The sequence below is a fragment of the Trachymyrmex septentrionalis genome, unplaced genomic scaffold, assembly GCF_001594115.1.
Source record: "Trachymyrmex septentrionalis isolate Tsep2-gDNA-1 unplaced genomic scaffold, Tsep1.0 scaffold8, whole genome shotgun sequence".
In the NCBI taxonomy this organism is placed as follows: domain Eukaryota; kingdom Metazoa; phylum Arthropoda; class Insecta; order Hymenoptera; family Formicidae; genus Trachymyrmex; species Trachymyrmex septentrionalis.
The window spans coordinates 3,915,649-3,931,694 of record NW_017305987.1 but is presented as its reverse complement, the minus strand read 5'-3'; the positions used below and the strand labels follow the sequence as shown (position 1 = coordinate 3,931,694).

At 35.5% G+C, this 16,046-nt stretch overlaps 2 protein-coding genes across 12 annotated transcripts in view; one reads left to right on the top strand and one right to left on the bottom strand.

Moving 5' to 3' along the window:
- LOC108754463 (glucose transporter type 1) overlaps window positions 1-16,046 on the bottom strand; it is a 42,262-nt gene that overhangs the window by 2,368 nt on the left and 23,848 nt on the right. For 4 of the 11 annotated variants that reach the window (XM_018496736.1, XM_018496735.1, XM_018496743.1 and 1 more), the window contains 11 exons: window positions 15,267-15,459; window positions 14,549-14,659; window positions 14,082-14,177; window positions 13,834-13,994; window positions 13,013-13,372; window positions 12,579-12,810; window positions 12,264-12,476; window positions 9,817-10,041; window positions 9,384-9,523; window positions 7,855-7,884; window positions 2,764-2,861 (listed from right to left, as the gene is read on the bottom strand). In XM_018496736.1, the coding sequence (XP_018352238.1) occupies window positions 2,764-2,861; window positions 7,855-7,884; window positions 9,384-9,523; window positions 9,817-10,041; window positions 12,264-12,476; window positions 12,579-12,810; window positions 13,013-13,372; window positions 13,834-13,994; window positions 14,082-14,177; window positions 14,549-14,659; window positions 15,267-15,459 (1,859 nt within the window). Of the gene's footprint in view, window positions 1-1,249; window positions 1,445-2,763; window positions 2,862-4,392; window positions 4,739-7,854; window positions 7,885-9,383; window positions 9,524-9,816; window positions 10,042-12,263; window positions 12,477-12,578; window positions 12,811-13,012; window positions 13,373-13,833; window positions 13,995-14,081; window positions 14,178-14,548; window positions 14,660-15,266; window positions 15,460-16,046 lie in introns of those variants that run through there. The other 7 variants (XM_018496739.1, XM_018496737.1, XM_018496740.1 and 4 more) reach the window with 7 other exon arrangements.
- The window catches only part of LOC108754468 (methylosome protein 50-like), a 55,753-nt gene continuing 39,762 nt past the window's right edge, over window positions 56-16,046 (top strand). The window contains exon 1 of the mRNA XM_018496751.1: window positions 56-361. The gene's annotated coding sequence lies outside the window, so the exon portion shown is untranslated. The remainder of the gene's footprint in view (window positions 362-16,046) is intronic.

Sequence of the window (16,046 nt, the reverse complement as noted above, 5' to 3'; positions counted from 1 at the left end):
GTGTGTGTGTGTGGAGAGAGAGAGAGAGAGAGAGAGAGAGAGAGAGAGAGAGAGAGCGCTTATTATTCTGAAACATCTCACATACGCACGCACACACAACATTTATAATATAATTACATTACAAACTATCGCGAGAAAGATATCGCCAAGAATTCGTTAGCGATAGAAGGCAGTATGTTCCGAGATATTCGATCGTTCGATTCATGTGTAACGTAAGTTTGCTGTACAGCTTGCTTCTGTGCCTACATATTTTCTATATGATGTGCGTGAATATATTGTCAGAAAAATAAGCTCTTTGAAACTGAAACTCCAGCGAGTCCATGTCACGAGAGTGCCTAACCCAAGCAGTGTAAAACAAAAAGTAAGCTAAGGTAGAATGTGTAAATATTAGATTAATGTCCAACGTAAATTATTGTGCAAAGTGAAGACAGAAGTTTATGAATGCGAGCGAGAGAAAGATTTCGAATGTCGATGATCGATAGAAATAGATTTGGCCTAGATTTTTTGAAATTTAATTTTTCTCGCAGGCTGATGACAGCTTAAATGAAACAGCTATCTGTACGAAACAAATGATTTTGCTGAAATATCTCAAATTTAAACAAATACAAATTTAAAAATAATTTGGTTGGGCCATCAAGATTACATAAAAAATTTAAGCATAATGAGCAATGCTGCAAAAAGTTTCGACTTTCCACAATGAGAGAAAAATGTACTAAACAATTAATGTACTAAACATAATAATCTTAATATTTTTCCTCAATTGACTTAAAATATATTAAATTTTAATAAATATTTGTTTGAATAATATTAGATAAATATTTACTAAATGTAAACGTATATTTATTTGGTAATATTTACTATGGTAGTAAACATTTATTTATTGCAAATAAATGCTACAAGCTGCAGTACTATTGAAAAAAAGTATGTATTAAGATTAAATAAATTTTTACTAAAACTTAATGTTATTGAAAATTTACTATTGAAAAAAACATCTATATTTTAACTCTATTAATAGAGTTATATTTAAACTCTATTAATTTTTTTTTTAATTTAGCAATCAGTTGATTTGAACTACCTACGTAATTATTTTGATAGCCCTATAAAATTCTTTTTAATTTGTATCTAATTAAATTTTTAAATACTTTATTCAATAAAATCTTTCTTTTTCATGTGTTTGCGCAATTATTCTAATGAGTGAATGGTGTGATAAGCAGGTTAAAGATTTCTAATCTCTCGGTATGGTACACGTTACACTGGTGTCGATCTACTTCGTTATACTTTCTTTCCTGATTAGCCGTTGTTAACGCGGAAAGGTGAATAAAATTTAAATAGTGTTCCCGCTATGACCGCTCGCGTGTGTCTTGTCGTAGCGTGAAGCGGCACAATGTATAGTTTGACTGTCGTATAACCAGCACTTTGACGCCTCTGCACTTTCTGAATTATACTGAAAGCAGAAAAGAAACGTTCGCAAATAAATTCAAAACAGATGTTCCACAATGAGACTACAAATCAGGAAAACTTACGAACATACATATACGGCATTATGGCATGCAAGATGATGACACGTGGCAAACAATTCCTGTATACTTGATGATCGCATCGATTCGCACGATTAGCGTTATCTCTTTTTAAATTTTCGTGACATAACGTTCAATTTTTTAGTGCTTTAACACGCACGCAAAGATGCAGCGGATGACTTAATGGATGATTGATGAGGTGATCAGGCGTGAAACGAAAGGATTAAAAAATAAACATAACGTGTGGTGTATACAAGAAATAAATAATATGAATTATGAAAAACACTTTTTTACTTCAAAAGTGACAATCAAAAAATCGTGATTGAGTTATTATCATGAATGAGAGAGTTAAATAAATATTACCCTCACTTTGTAGAAATGAACTAATTTAACTTCATAAAAAATCGTTAAAATCATCAAAACTCAAAAAGAATTATTTTTTATAAAATCGTTACAATTCAAAAGAGTGCAAATTAAGAAAAAATCGTTACTAAAAAAAAACAGATGGTTTAAAAAAAGATCATCACAACTCAAGAAAAAGTGATTTAAAAAGAATGAATATTTGATTAAGAATATGTACTTTTCGCCAATATTATTTGATTAATCAATAATTTTCTGACAAATTGAAAAATAGTTCTTCCCTTTTCTGGGAAATCTAATTTTTTTAATTGTGTGTCACTTTTAAAGTAAGGGAGCAAAAATGTAAAAATCTAATGCGATGAAAAAGCTACTCTGAGAAGTTCGACTTCGAGTTTCACAGAGATCGAGCGCGTGTACGTCAGTTTCCATTCGACGAGAAATACGCATTCGCATAGAATCTCTCTCATCGATGAAAAATAGATGATCCATGTATCGACGGGACAAAGTTACGAGGAATCGTGCTCGCTTATTGAATCGAGAGCACCTGATCACCCCCAATCGTCGCAACGGTTAGAGAGAAAATGACAGTGGCTGCTTTCAGCAGAGAAAACTGAGATTACTGAGTGCCCAGTGATTCTTTAATATAATTGGTTCCTACATTTAGATTTAGCGAAGAATTAAAAGGAAGAAACAATTCTATTAACGATCAACCATTGAGCGCATACCGATCAGTTTCTCTGCTAAACGCAGCCAGTCCCGTTCGCGATTTCGCACCCGCGTTTAGAGAATTGTTTGTCTTTGGACAGAGATGACAGGGATTACAAATTATCGTGTTACAATGTATCGTGATTGATGCTGGTCAGGTTTTTTTTCTTTAAAGCCTTACATGAATCAGGATGTGGCTTCTCCTCTGCCACCATCAGGGCTGCGCTCTCTGCTGGCGGTATGTGTCCCTCTAATGCATTCACACAGTTTAGCATGCTCCTGTAAAACATCACGCGACTTGTCCAGATTTCCACTTCTTCAAATCACATTTCTGTAGATTCTTACAATCTTTTTTTTTTTTTTTTTTTTTCCTTTCCTCTCCTCATTATACAAAATTCTTTTTTGGACCACCGATTGATATGCACCGTGTCGCAACGTACATAATACACGATGAACCTGCAGCTTATAATCTTATCATTCGCGTTCTTAATTTAATCGCTTTTATTCGAATCCAACGAATCACCAAATTTTTTGTGGAGTCAGCTACACCGTTATTCACCGATTTCACTATGAATTTACAAAATGTTATATACTGAAATCAATGATCAGCTGAATTATTAAATATGATGATACATGATATTTTGAGCAATGATTGATGATCAAAAGTAAGAAAGATAAAATAGCTACATAAATGCAAAGAGAAACTTAAGAGATGCGAGATTTACGATGGGAAAATGTAGATTCGTCTTTATGTAGATCGCGCAATCTGAGATCGTTGCACGCTGGGGATAATAAATGCAAAAAGAAACGATATCGCTCTGCGCTTCTCAGCGCTCCCAGCCCCACTGACATTCCAGATAATACTTTAGGCGTTTATTCAGAGTCGATCCTAAATTGTTCGACGTTCCAGTCCACGTAGAGTAAGCTAAATTCGCTTTTTCTCTCCGCTATGACCGCTATGATAACGATTACTCGTAAATCCACACGAAAAGAAGAATTTTCCTGAAAGATCTGTAAAATTTTGCTTAATATATACATCTGAAAGTAATTTTGTCGTGGCACCAAAATAATTATGTTGGAAAAAAAGATGAGTATGCTGCGAAAGATTTTTATATTTTCAGCAACCGGTTTCAGTACCTAACAAAATTATTTTGATAATTCAATAAAATTATTTTGGTCCAACAAAATTATTTTCAGATCTGTAACCGGCACAGTTTTCGATCTTTCAGCAAAATCGTTAGATCCGTGGATCCATTAGGGATTCACAGATCTTGAATCGAGTTACTCGCGCGAGTTACACTCGATAATGCATATGTATACGTAACGATTCATTTCACAGTTTCTAATCTTGTACTATTATACAGCGTTTCACTGGCCTGTGTAGTAGAAATTTACGTATACTATATACTTACTAAGAATCAAACAATATATTCGGCAGCCTGTGTGGCAAGTAACACTTGGCGGAAATTCATCGGGAACGAATCTCCTACCAAAGGGATCAAAGGGAGTCCATCCGTAATTTCGACAAGCGAAATGATACATACATATTTACACATCTTTCCATGTAGTAGATACGATTTTTCTCGTGGAGTCTCGCCGCACGTGGAGTCTCGACTTCGACTTCGCTTTGCGTTGCTACTCGAGAAATCAAAGTCGATCCCGAAGCGTCGCGCGTAAGACACGAGTGTGGAAGGAGGAAACTCAATCCGGATAATTAAATAAAGAAACAAGATTTATTTTACAGCACAAAATCATAACTTTTACGATCTTAATTCGGTGATGCCGAAATATTCGTTAATATAATGTTCGTCAGTGTTATATTATATATGTATATTAATGAGCAGTCTCGAAGTTTTATAACGTGAATTACACAGTGCGTATCGATTAACAGTTTCATATTATAGTGAGTACTACTACAATTCTCTTGTCATCCGATATATAATAATGTATATTAAATCAGTAACAGTCTTGTGGCTGAAGTGCCGATCTACGTTAATTTTTTATTTTTATTATTTTTATTTTTCGAGTCAACAGCCAATTCGATTGCTGATTAGAGCGTTTAGATTTATAGTTTATCGGTAGCGTGGGTATGGTTGGCAGTGGTGGCGTCAGATAGGACGGTCTCCTTGCTAGAGTTAGTGGCGAGCTCCTCTTCCCTGTAAGACAACAACGTTACATGGCAATCGAGCCTCGAATCGTTTCAGTTTTGTCAGAGAAATCCTATTTATTTTCACGCGAATCTGCACGTGTCTTTCGCAAATCTGTTTCGCTAAGATGTGTATTAGATGCATCCTCTACACGGGCGAGTAAAAAGAAAATCCTTTTACCTCTCTATCGTATCTTCGTCATATCTCGAACTCTCTACTGATTGATATCTCTAAAACGTATTGTACTATCCGATAGAATAGCAATCAGAATCAGTAATTGTGACGATAAAACGACACGCAAGATAAATGATGTGTAATCTATATCTACGACAAAGATCTTAATCGAGAGCATAGCGTGATAAATAAGCTACTTATTTTTAATTTAATGTCAATTTAAATATCAATGAACCGTTATATGAAAATATATTTTACAATGATTTTTCGTAGACTAAATGATTTCTCGAACATTTACCGTCTCGAAACTTTTCTTTTATCGCGATTGTTCTGTCACAGATCAATTTTACCGATATCAAACTGCGCTAACTGCGGTTAACTACATCTCCCTTCCTCGCCTAGAGACAGAATTGTAGAAATAAAAGGAAAATCGAGTGGCGCGCTAACACAAAAGTTAAGAGTCAGAGACTGTAGAAATACAACTCAGCATAAAACATTTGCTTTAACATTGTTACAAGCTGCAGAGCGATCATATTGTTAGTTTGTTACTCATTAAGCAAACAAATTTACAGGCGAGTGAGTAAATTCATACCACACACTTAGTATTTATATCTTAAATTCTCCAACACCGTGTCTCCACTTCCAAAAGCTTTTCCCCGTGACACACTGCGAGAAATGTGTTTGATACGAGTAGCCATTTACTTTGTTGGACTGTAACTTCCAAAAACTTTCTTACATTTTAATTTAAAAATTATGTTCTAACCTAACAAAATTTGATTGGAATAACCAAATGATTTTTTTAAATTAAAAGGTAAGAAATTATGCAAACTTCTTAATTTTTAATTAAAAAATTGCGTTGTTCTAATTAAAATTTAGTTAGATTAACCAAATTTAATTAGAATAACAAAATTTTTTAATTAAAAAGCAAAAAAGTGTTTTGTAAGTCACATATCAACAAAGTAAACAGCTGCTCGTACCAAGTATTTCTCTCAATGTAAGTACAAACGTGTTTAAACGCGAGAAAAAAGCTTACAAATGCACATTACCTTCAATCCAATATTAGTTACCATTCAACTAGAAACATTACGCTGACGCGTTTTAATTAGCTCATCTCGAAAAAAACAGATCGAAGAAATTTCCGCTAAATCATAAGCAGCGTAACCAGCTATCGACTTAGCTATCTTGATAAGATTTCTGTCTGAATCGTTGATGAATGTTTCGGCAAAACCTTGATCAAAATAAAAGTAAAAGGAGAGAAACCGGAAAGGAACAAAAAAAAAATATGTCTTGTATACGAGTTTATCGAGAGCTGCACTGACTAAATAAAGGAAAACTTGATTCTCTCACCGCAGAAATTAATTAAACCCAGATCGCGTATAAATTATCGCTTGCGATGTTAACACGACGAATATAAAACGATGCAAAGCGGCGGTCTGTGCCGCATTCGCTCTGTAAAATTAATTTCTCCATATTCAAGATTTCGCCATAATTGATGGTACTCTGGTTCTTTCTCAAATATCTCTGGAATTTTTCGGATTCGAACAGCCTATATTTGCGTAAAACAAGCATTTTTATAAAATCCTTTTCAAGAATTTTGGTATTGACATTTAAATTGATTTTAATATAAGTAAAAAAAAAAAAAGATAATGACTATTTTTTGTTATAGTAAAAAATATAAAGGTAGTAACTTCATGTTTTCGAACGCTCTCATTTTTCAATTGCCAGATCTCTTTGAGGAAGAGCCACAGCTACGCAGCTCTACGAGCTGCATCGAAATTCCGAAAGCGGGTCATTAAGTTTACAGAAGCGTCCTACTCGCCGATCACAAACACGTTTGTGGCATCGTATCTCTTAAACACAACTCAGGAATCACTTTGGTACGCCAAACAAGTAACGTAAGCACTAACATGCAGTCGCACAGTACAGCGCCATAAACTCGTGCCAACTATCGACATAAAAACTGTTCCAAGACTCTGCCTGTCGCCGAAACATTTAACTGGGCATTGTATGTACGCTAAAAGGAGCATGCTGTAGAATACAAGGCTCCAGGAGGAATTCAAGTGATCGGGGCTGTTATGTATGTGATTTCAACCACGGGCGTCCGCGGAGGCAAAAGGGTTTCCCCGTGTTTTCGAAATATATACGAGCAGTGAAGTATGCAGAAGCGCGGATACGAAGAGATTGTAAATCTCTGGGCAATTTATTCCGAGGTAAAAAAAAAAAAATAAGGTTCTCGAACGGTAGTTCGACAAAGTGTGGAATTATGCGGACACCATCGGGGTTAGCCGCGGGTACGAACGTATGCGCATTACATATATCGATTACATAATAGCCCTGACGAACTTTTAGAAACTGTGAAATGTATCTCCACAAAAGAAAAACGAATAATTTATATGGTAACAACTTATGTTTCATGCAGCTATATGTATGTATATCTGATTCTCTTTAGTCAGCCTGACTGATTACGCAATAAGACGGAGACTCGCATTAGCCGATAGTAAAGATGTTTCGACATGCCAGGCCTTTTGGATTGAAGTCATGATAATCGCGTGGCCGGGTCAGGATTATTTTTTAAACAGTTCAGCACAGTCGTTCGTAATCGTATCTCGACGTATTGCGTCGAAAAACGGTAATGAGCGAAAGAAGAAGTAGGAGAAAATATTTCGATTTTTCTTCTGCCTCTCTACTGTATTTTAATGCTTTCCAATATCCCGTAAGAGACGGTTTTTTAAACGAGCTTTTCTCAGAGAGTAAGGCATTTTACTTGTTAATTGAAGGATTACGGGTGTTTTGTTCAACGCATAAAAAATAATCCCTCTTTTCGATGTAACTAGTGGTGTCTTTGGTCATTTATCTTCATGCAGTTAAATAATATAATCGGTATGTTCGGTATAATATATCTCGTAACAAAGCCACCACAGTAACAGGAAATGTGTAGTAGCAGGACTCACCCATAAAGTCTGCTGTCCCGCAAGCTGCTCCTGCTCCGAATAACACAGAAAGCACAGTTACGATATATCGAACACAATTGTAGTCGTCGTAGTAACGAAATACGGAAATCAACGAAAATTATCCAGTTATTCAGAGAACCATGAAATAATCGATTTATTGAAATGATACATATACAATACGTTAAACAAACAGAATGTATCCATTTGGCCTTGAAAATATAACAATAAGACAGCAAAATCACCAACTCGCGACTCGAATCAATAACGTATATATAACTCGAAAGGAATCGCAATGTCATTAAGAAATCAAATAAATCGGCATTTTACATGACCGATGATTATTCTTTCCTATGTAATGCAGAGCTGATACGTTTTCACGATCCTCTCCCGGAAATCTAATAGAATATCTGAACTGATAAGAGGATCAACAGCGAGATAGCTGATTTGTACGTCGTTCGCAATGTTCCGCAAATGAGATGATAAAATTACGTTCTAGGTATTCTGGTGTTTACACTTTTCAGAAACTAATAACCTACGGTTACTCGCTTCATTTTTTTACACTTTTCTCGTACAATAATCTCGTTACATGATTCGCAATGTCGTGCACGTTATCATTTCTACTTGCTATTCGATTAGTGTTGCGTCTTACTCGCAAGTATATGTAAAAATGTACGTACTTTTCCTTGCAACAGCTTAACGAAAAGAAGTTCGAAATATCGGGATTTGCAATAAAGGAAAAACCAAGCAAGTGACGAAACTTTAAGGCGAAATTTACAAACTACTTTAGCTTGTACTTATAAATATGTACAAATAATGTTCCCGTATATATGTATATATGTATAAGTGAAACTTAATTTCCTCCCCCTAAAAAGAACGAAACTTTATCACAGTTCAACCTCTGTTATTGCTTCGAACAAGCAGCGATGCATGCAAAAATGCGTAGCGTTAATAATAATAATTAATATACTATCCCGGGAGTAGAGTTATAATACAATAGAGAGAATATTACGAGATCGTATTAATAAATTATAAAAAATTCCTTCTTAAAGATGTTAGAGAAGTTCTTATTATAAGTAACAAACGAATTCGTTATCGAATATATAGACGGACGGATGAACGTTCGGACGGACATAATAACAGTACATTGTACATCAACAGTACAGTACATAGAATAAGTTTATCTGAAATCTCTTTAACTCTCCTTTCCTCGTGCAATTAATGGTTGATAAATTGTGCGGTTATTAGTTCGAAAATTGTAAATTTCGATTTTTGTCTTACTTAACTTTAAAACGTACCCAATGTGAATCGAGTCGAAAATAAACGGGTTACAAATTGAGGGGAAGGGGGAGCTATCGCGGATTTAAACTATACATACGTATATACATGTATGTATAGGTATACCAAAGACCTCCTTTTGAAAGAAATTAAAGAAAGGCGGATGCACAGAATATATATCCAACTATGTATATAACATTTTGCTATTATGGTACGTACTGGGGAAGGTAATAATTTGCTTATGTGCTGCATACCTGTCGTTACCATGCCTGAATAAAGCTAGAATCTCTTCGAATGTTTTATTCTTGGTCTCAGGAACCTTCTTGTAAGTGAAGATCCAGAAGATGGCTAGAAATGCACTGAACGGTAGGAACGTGTAGTTTTCAAGGCTACTCTGTAACACGCAAACGCATACTTACGTTTATATATATACACACACACACACACACACACACACATATATATATATATACATATATCAAATCTAAATATATATAATAGGATTATATAATTATATAATTGTTACATTCCATCATATTAATGAATAACAACGTTAATTACAATTGTAATATCCGTTATCGTTTTCTTCCATCGAGTTTAATTATTTGCAATTATTCAATGACTCGTATAGTTATTTACCTCGCGAATAGAGGAAGTTTATTTGAAAAGAATCGATCGTTGCCTTACCTTCATGCTTGGAAAACCGATGCCAACCAAAAAATTAGCCATCCAATTGACGAGAACCGCGATGGACATGGCGGCGGGTCTAGGGCCTTGCGAGAACAGCTCCGCCGTGATCATCCAGGGTATAGATCCGGGCCCCACGGCGAAGAATACGACGAAGCACAAGGTCGACACTACCGAGATGTAGGACATCCAGTCGATCATTTCCTGCACATAGCCAAAGAACTCCTATCAGGCAGTAGAATTGTGTTCTTCTTTCCTGAGCAGCTGGAGGAGCCTCAGGAAAAAATAAAAATAAAAAAGTACGGCAGGCCAGGAACTCAATCGAAAAACTTTCGGATAACATATGTCGAACGTATGCGTAATAATTTGTAATGCCGCATGCGGTGCGCAGCTCAACCCTGTGTAATGAAAGGCATTGGCATTGACAAAGTGATTGCGGCAAAGTATTTTGTATAACGACAGAGTGCCTTGTTATATGTACAGTACAATCTCTCGTTAAGCGGTGAAGCACGGTACGCTGCTTTCCATGATGAGTGCCAGGATTTGCTTTGACCTCAATTAGAGTGGTAATGCGATCAGTCGTACGCGCGAAATATTTATGTGCAGATGGTCTCGAATTGAATGTTCCTTAAATTTTTCTTAAATTTTTCAGAAAAAACAAACTATATTATTGGAATACACATATATAGCTATCTGTATATCTTTTCTACAATTTTTTTTACGTACGAGAAAACTGATCAACCTCATAATATTCTCATAAGAATATTATAAAATTTATCATATTCTCATAATATAAAAACTTATAACTCATAGCATCCTTACATAATATCCTCATAATAATAGGAACGTGAGATGCGAATTTACACGACGGTTCTTGCAATTAGTGGTACAATTAGTTGTTACTAAAAAGCGAATTATTCTTTCTTGAATCCCGTAATGTGAAAGCGTCGGTGCTAGACATTCAGCAGCTAAAGAACCGTTAATTTTGTACACAAAGGATAATAATTGATATTAGGGATTTCGCGAATAACATGTTAATTGTTGATGTAATGTGATATATAGAGAGTGACAGGTTTGAGCCAAGTAGAGAACATAGGCTGATTAATAAACGGGAAGTAAATCTCCTCCAGACAGTCACGAAAGAGGTCGTCAGTAGTGAAGGGGAGGAGGGAAGCGGGTTTCATCAAAAAGCAGAACTACTAGTAAGCCAGAGTAACGAAACGGCGTGCGATATACGATACATGCGACACTGCTGCATTCACATTTTTTCTCGCGCCTCTATCGATTACTTAATTACGCGTTCAGCTAATAGAATTATTCAACAAAATAAGACTCGTACTTAAGCAAAAAACCAAGACTAAATAAACGAACGTAAGGGATAAATTTAGTAAAAAAAATGACGATATCAAATTTATTCGAAAACAATAATAAATTTATTCGAATACAATAAATTAAATATTTTCATTTCTTTACGAACTTAATCTCTTATCTTTGTTGGTCCTTGATTTCATTTCATTTGCAAAATCGTTCAATGTTATAATAAAAACAATTGCTAAAAATATCTATTTCAAATATCTGTATTAAGAACTATTTTGTTTTGTATTTAAAAATTATTTCGACAAAAAATTTATACATGTAAAGCACGTACGTGTCCATGTATCGAGATATAAAAATTTCTATATCGCAAATGAATGAAACGGCATGCGGGCAAAGGACGTGACTTATTGGCTACATGTGAATGGCGGGGAGAAATTAAAATGAGTCGATTCTTTGATGCAAATTCGTATAGATATAATGGTGATTCTCACTGTCGGTGCAGTGCCGCACTCCAGCTGTGAACAAAGTGTTAAGTACACCTTTCGCCAAGGTGCATAAAGTGCCAAAGCACAGATACGTAGCTACAATTCACGATTTTGTGATGCCATTTTCCTGAGTAAAGCACAGTTCTTAACAGTACGGAAAAGTATTAATAAATAAATCCGTTTCCATTGTCAATGGAATCTCCATCTTCTATCATACTTTTTCCAAACAAGATAAATTATTCTAATGTAATTATTTAATATACATATAACGACATATACATTATTTTATTATCAAAATTTAAGTTACAAAAAATCTTCAGTTATTAACTTGAAAAGCCTAATCAAAGAATTCGACGTCCAAAAAATACGATTTAAAATTTTTTTAGATTCCTGTGATGAATTCTTGATATAAGTATACAAGTCATAATTTATCAATGAAAGATCGTATATAATGAATATTCGTGAAAAAATTCCAGTATCCATAATATTGTAATTTTAGTATCTAATTTTAATATCTATTTTTAAACCAACATTAATTGTCGCGTACGTAAGCAATAAGAAAACTCGACAAATTGCTTATGATCTATCATTAAAATAACAAGAATGATAAAGAAGTCATAAAAACGTGATAAAATTCCAACTCACCTTTATGAGAAACGAAATTGTGATGAATATTGAAAAGATAAACATGCCACCAAGACCATACAAGTGTAACGTACGCCTTCCTGTTTTATCCATGAGTGGGATAGACACTAGCGTCATACAAACCATGATGGCACCTATGCCAATGGTTGCAAACTTGGCACTCTCGTCCGTTAAACCAGAACTAGTGAACAGATTCGTGGAATAATAAAATACCTAGAACACGCAATAATTTTACGTCAGATTGCTCTAATTAATTAATCCAGATTGACTCAGAGTAAGAAAAACGGGAGTAATTGAACAAAAATAGTTACTTACGGCATTGATACCCGAAAGCTGCTGCGAAAGTTGCATAACCACACCAATAACGAGAGGTGCTCTCAGAGTTGGACTGCATATAAGCTCTGTCATCGATATCGTGGATTCAGCTTGTTGAGCTCGTTCCTCCGCTCTCATCTCCTCAATGTCTTCTTCTACTTGGTTACTGGCTCTCAACCTTCTCAAAGCTTTTCGAGCCTCTTCCTCCCACTGTTTAGTAATGAGCAAATATCTGAAATAATTTTTTTTCCATTAACAAACTGCGGCATCGCTTGTGTATCAATTAATAAGAACGTAAAAAATTGTGGACGGTACTTAATTATTATCGTACAATCATTCAATCAGGCCCTTTGAAGAATATACTTAAAAACATCGGAGAAACGGGATTTCTCTTTTAATTATAAATAATTTTATATTATTTTTTCGACACACACCTTGGAGATTCCGGGCATACTGGAAGCAGCAGTAGCTGTAGAATGGCAGGACAGATAGCTAGTCCTAAGAGAACGGGCCAACCCTCGTTTGTTCCAAGGATTTGCTCGATGCCCAGCACCTGGGAGACCAGGAGGCCCACCGTAACAGCGAGCTGGTTCACCGTGCCTAGGCCGCCTCTCAGGTTCAATGGCGCTATTTCCGATATGTACATGGGAACCAACGAGGTGTTCAAGCCACAATTGACACCGATGATAAACCGTCCAAAAAACAGCATCTCATATGACTTAGCAAGTTTCGTGAAACCCATCAGGCACGCCCCCACGATGCCCAGCACGTTGTTTAGCAGTAAGCCTCCCTTTCTGCATTCAAAGCAGAAGGTCAATATTAATTTCTGTCTTTTTCCATTTTATGATTATTCGACATCTATTACTCTCCCGAAGATTTTATCTTTCCAATCGGAATTTTTAGTAAATACATTTAAATGTAGCTTCGATATCACATCACAATCTTTTTAATGATATCGAAGCTACACTTATAAATGTAATTACTAAAAATTTCAATTGGAAAGATTAAATTGAAGAAAGAAGGAAACTCAATACAAATATTCCAATTTTATGAGAAAAAAAGGATACAAATTATAATTATAACTTGTGTCGTCTTTTTCTATCACAATTATGCACGTTATATATAATATTATAATTTGGGAAGCACAGGCCTCTTGTTTAAATGACCCCACACCAGTTATATTAAAAATTTTCTATATAATTAGTGCGGGACCTTTTTGCGAAACTAATATGATATCGCTAAACCATACACTGACCTGCCAAATCTGTTGGCAATTATCCCTCCGCTGAAACCACCCACCATACCACCGATTGCGAATATGCTCACGGCCACAGAATACAAAGTCTTAACAGAATCATCCGAAATGTCCTCCCCGTACCTATCCTTGTACACATCTTTCATAAAATTCTCTATGTTCTGCAAACAGTTTGAATACATTATACGAGTGTTCGCTTATAAAATTATTCGAGACGTATACATAGAGACTTTACGTCGCTGACGTACCACTTCAGGCGCGTTAATCACTCCAGTGTTGTATCCAAACTGCAACATACCCAATACGGCAGCTAGTATCGCGTACGACAGGAAAAGCGTCAGTCCCTGGAAAATACGCGGATGCGTTTCCGTATGAAATCTAATTAATAATAATACATATGCGTCACGTAAATAACATTTAGCACGTAACATGTGCGATATAAATAATAGGAAAGGAAATGCTAATGAGATGCAGCGTAAATGTAAGATAAAATAAAAGTACACAAAAACATATAAAATTATTCCACATAATTTTTATTAACAGCATCATGAAAATCATACATCGCTGAAGAAATGAAAAATCATAAATAATTTAAAAAAAAAAATCACGCACACATACACGCACATTCTCACAGCATAGTAACTCAAGTTTCTTAAAACATAACAAAAATAGATAAAACGAAGAGAAGCAACATTGTCTAACGTCAGGAAGTCACCTGCTCCAACAGCCTAAGTTTCCGCCGATGAGAGTGTTCTTCCAGTCGATTCACGTACTCTCGTAATTCCTCTATCTCTTCCTTGACCTGCTGTACCGTATCTAGTTCTTGCTGTGTGTCAAGAAAAAAAACATCTCAAGTACTTCCGTACCAAATGCAAGTTTTACATTATTGAAAGAGCGGTAAAACGCTCTTTCAATAACGTGAAAAATTTATATTCTTGGACATCGAAGTTTCTATTAATCTAACTATATTCTTTCTCTTCTATCACGTCACGCACGCACATTGATTTGCGACAATTTATCTACTCTTATATATTCCGTAATTTTTAATATTAATATTGCTTTCCTATAATCCTTACTTTTAAATATAAAACCAAACGGTCTCTCGAAATTTTTTATTATCAGAAAGAATGATGGAGTCACCCTGCAGTAATTTTTCATCGTTTCACACTTTAATCTACACGTAGCAAAATGTGTTTATATTTTTTATATTAATAATATTAAACATCAAATTTGAAAGAAACAAAATGACGAACAAATGTATTTTACTTTGAAATAAAACTATCATCAATTTAATCTCTTCTAGAGAGAAATCTAAGATTTTCTTTCATGTTTTCTTTTTCGTCTCGATATCGATATTTAGTTTAAATTGTTAGTTTGGATAAGTAAATAAGAAAAAAAAAAATAGATGTAGGCACGTCAGAGCTAGAGTGTACCTTAATCGTGACCATATCCCGTTTCACCTCGCTGACCTCGCTCTGACAAGACTCTACGCTCTTCGTGAGCTCCTGCAGCTGCGTGCGGATCTCGCAGAGAGCGACGGTGGTCTCCAGCTGGCGGTCACCCCGCTGCAGCTCATCCAGCTTGGCACTCAGGTTCATACTCATAACGCTGACCTGTTTCTGCAGACTGTCCCCACACACATAATCCCCGCGTGAATCTCGCTGATTCGTACGGGAGAGCGAATCGACAACATGTGTCGAGCACACTGATACTAGACGTTCAAGGCTAGAGCTATTGCCTAAGTCCCTAAGATAGAGTTCCAACTACCTCTTAACTGCCGAGCCTCTCCGCCTGCGAGACCGTTTAGCGCGGCGCGTTTTATGTGCATATGGTTTATATGTTACCGCATATACTTGAAGATGCAGTTTTGCGACGTTTTGTGTAGAATGAAAAAGAAAATACGTTTCGACACACACACAGATGCAAAGTGCGAAACACCTTCAACCCCCGAGAGCTCGAAAGCGCGGCGAGCCGGCGTTAGCTCGGCAGCCATCATGGGGAATGTTGGGTAAATATTGTAATATAATAATAACGTGAATGAGATATATGCATATATATGAGTGTATATAAAAAATATATACATACATATATATATAAATATTTTTTATGAATATACAATCGGCTCTCTCTCTATATAATATATATTTATGTAGTAAATATGTCAAGTTGCAGAAAACAATAGCAGACAAAACACAAACGCCACTAAAAGCACG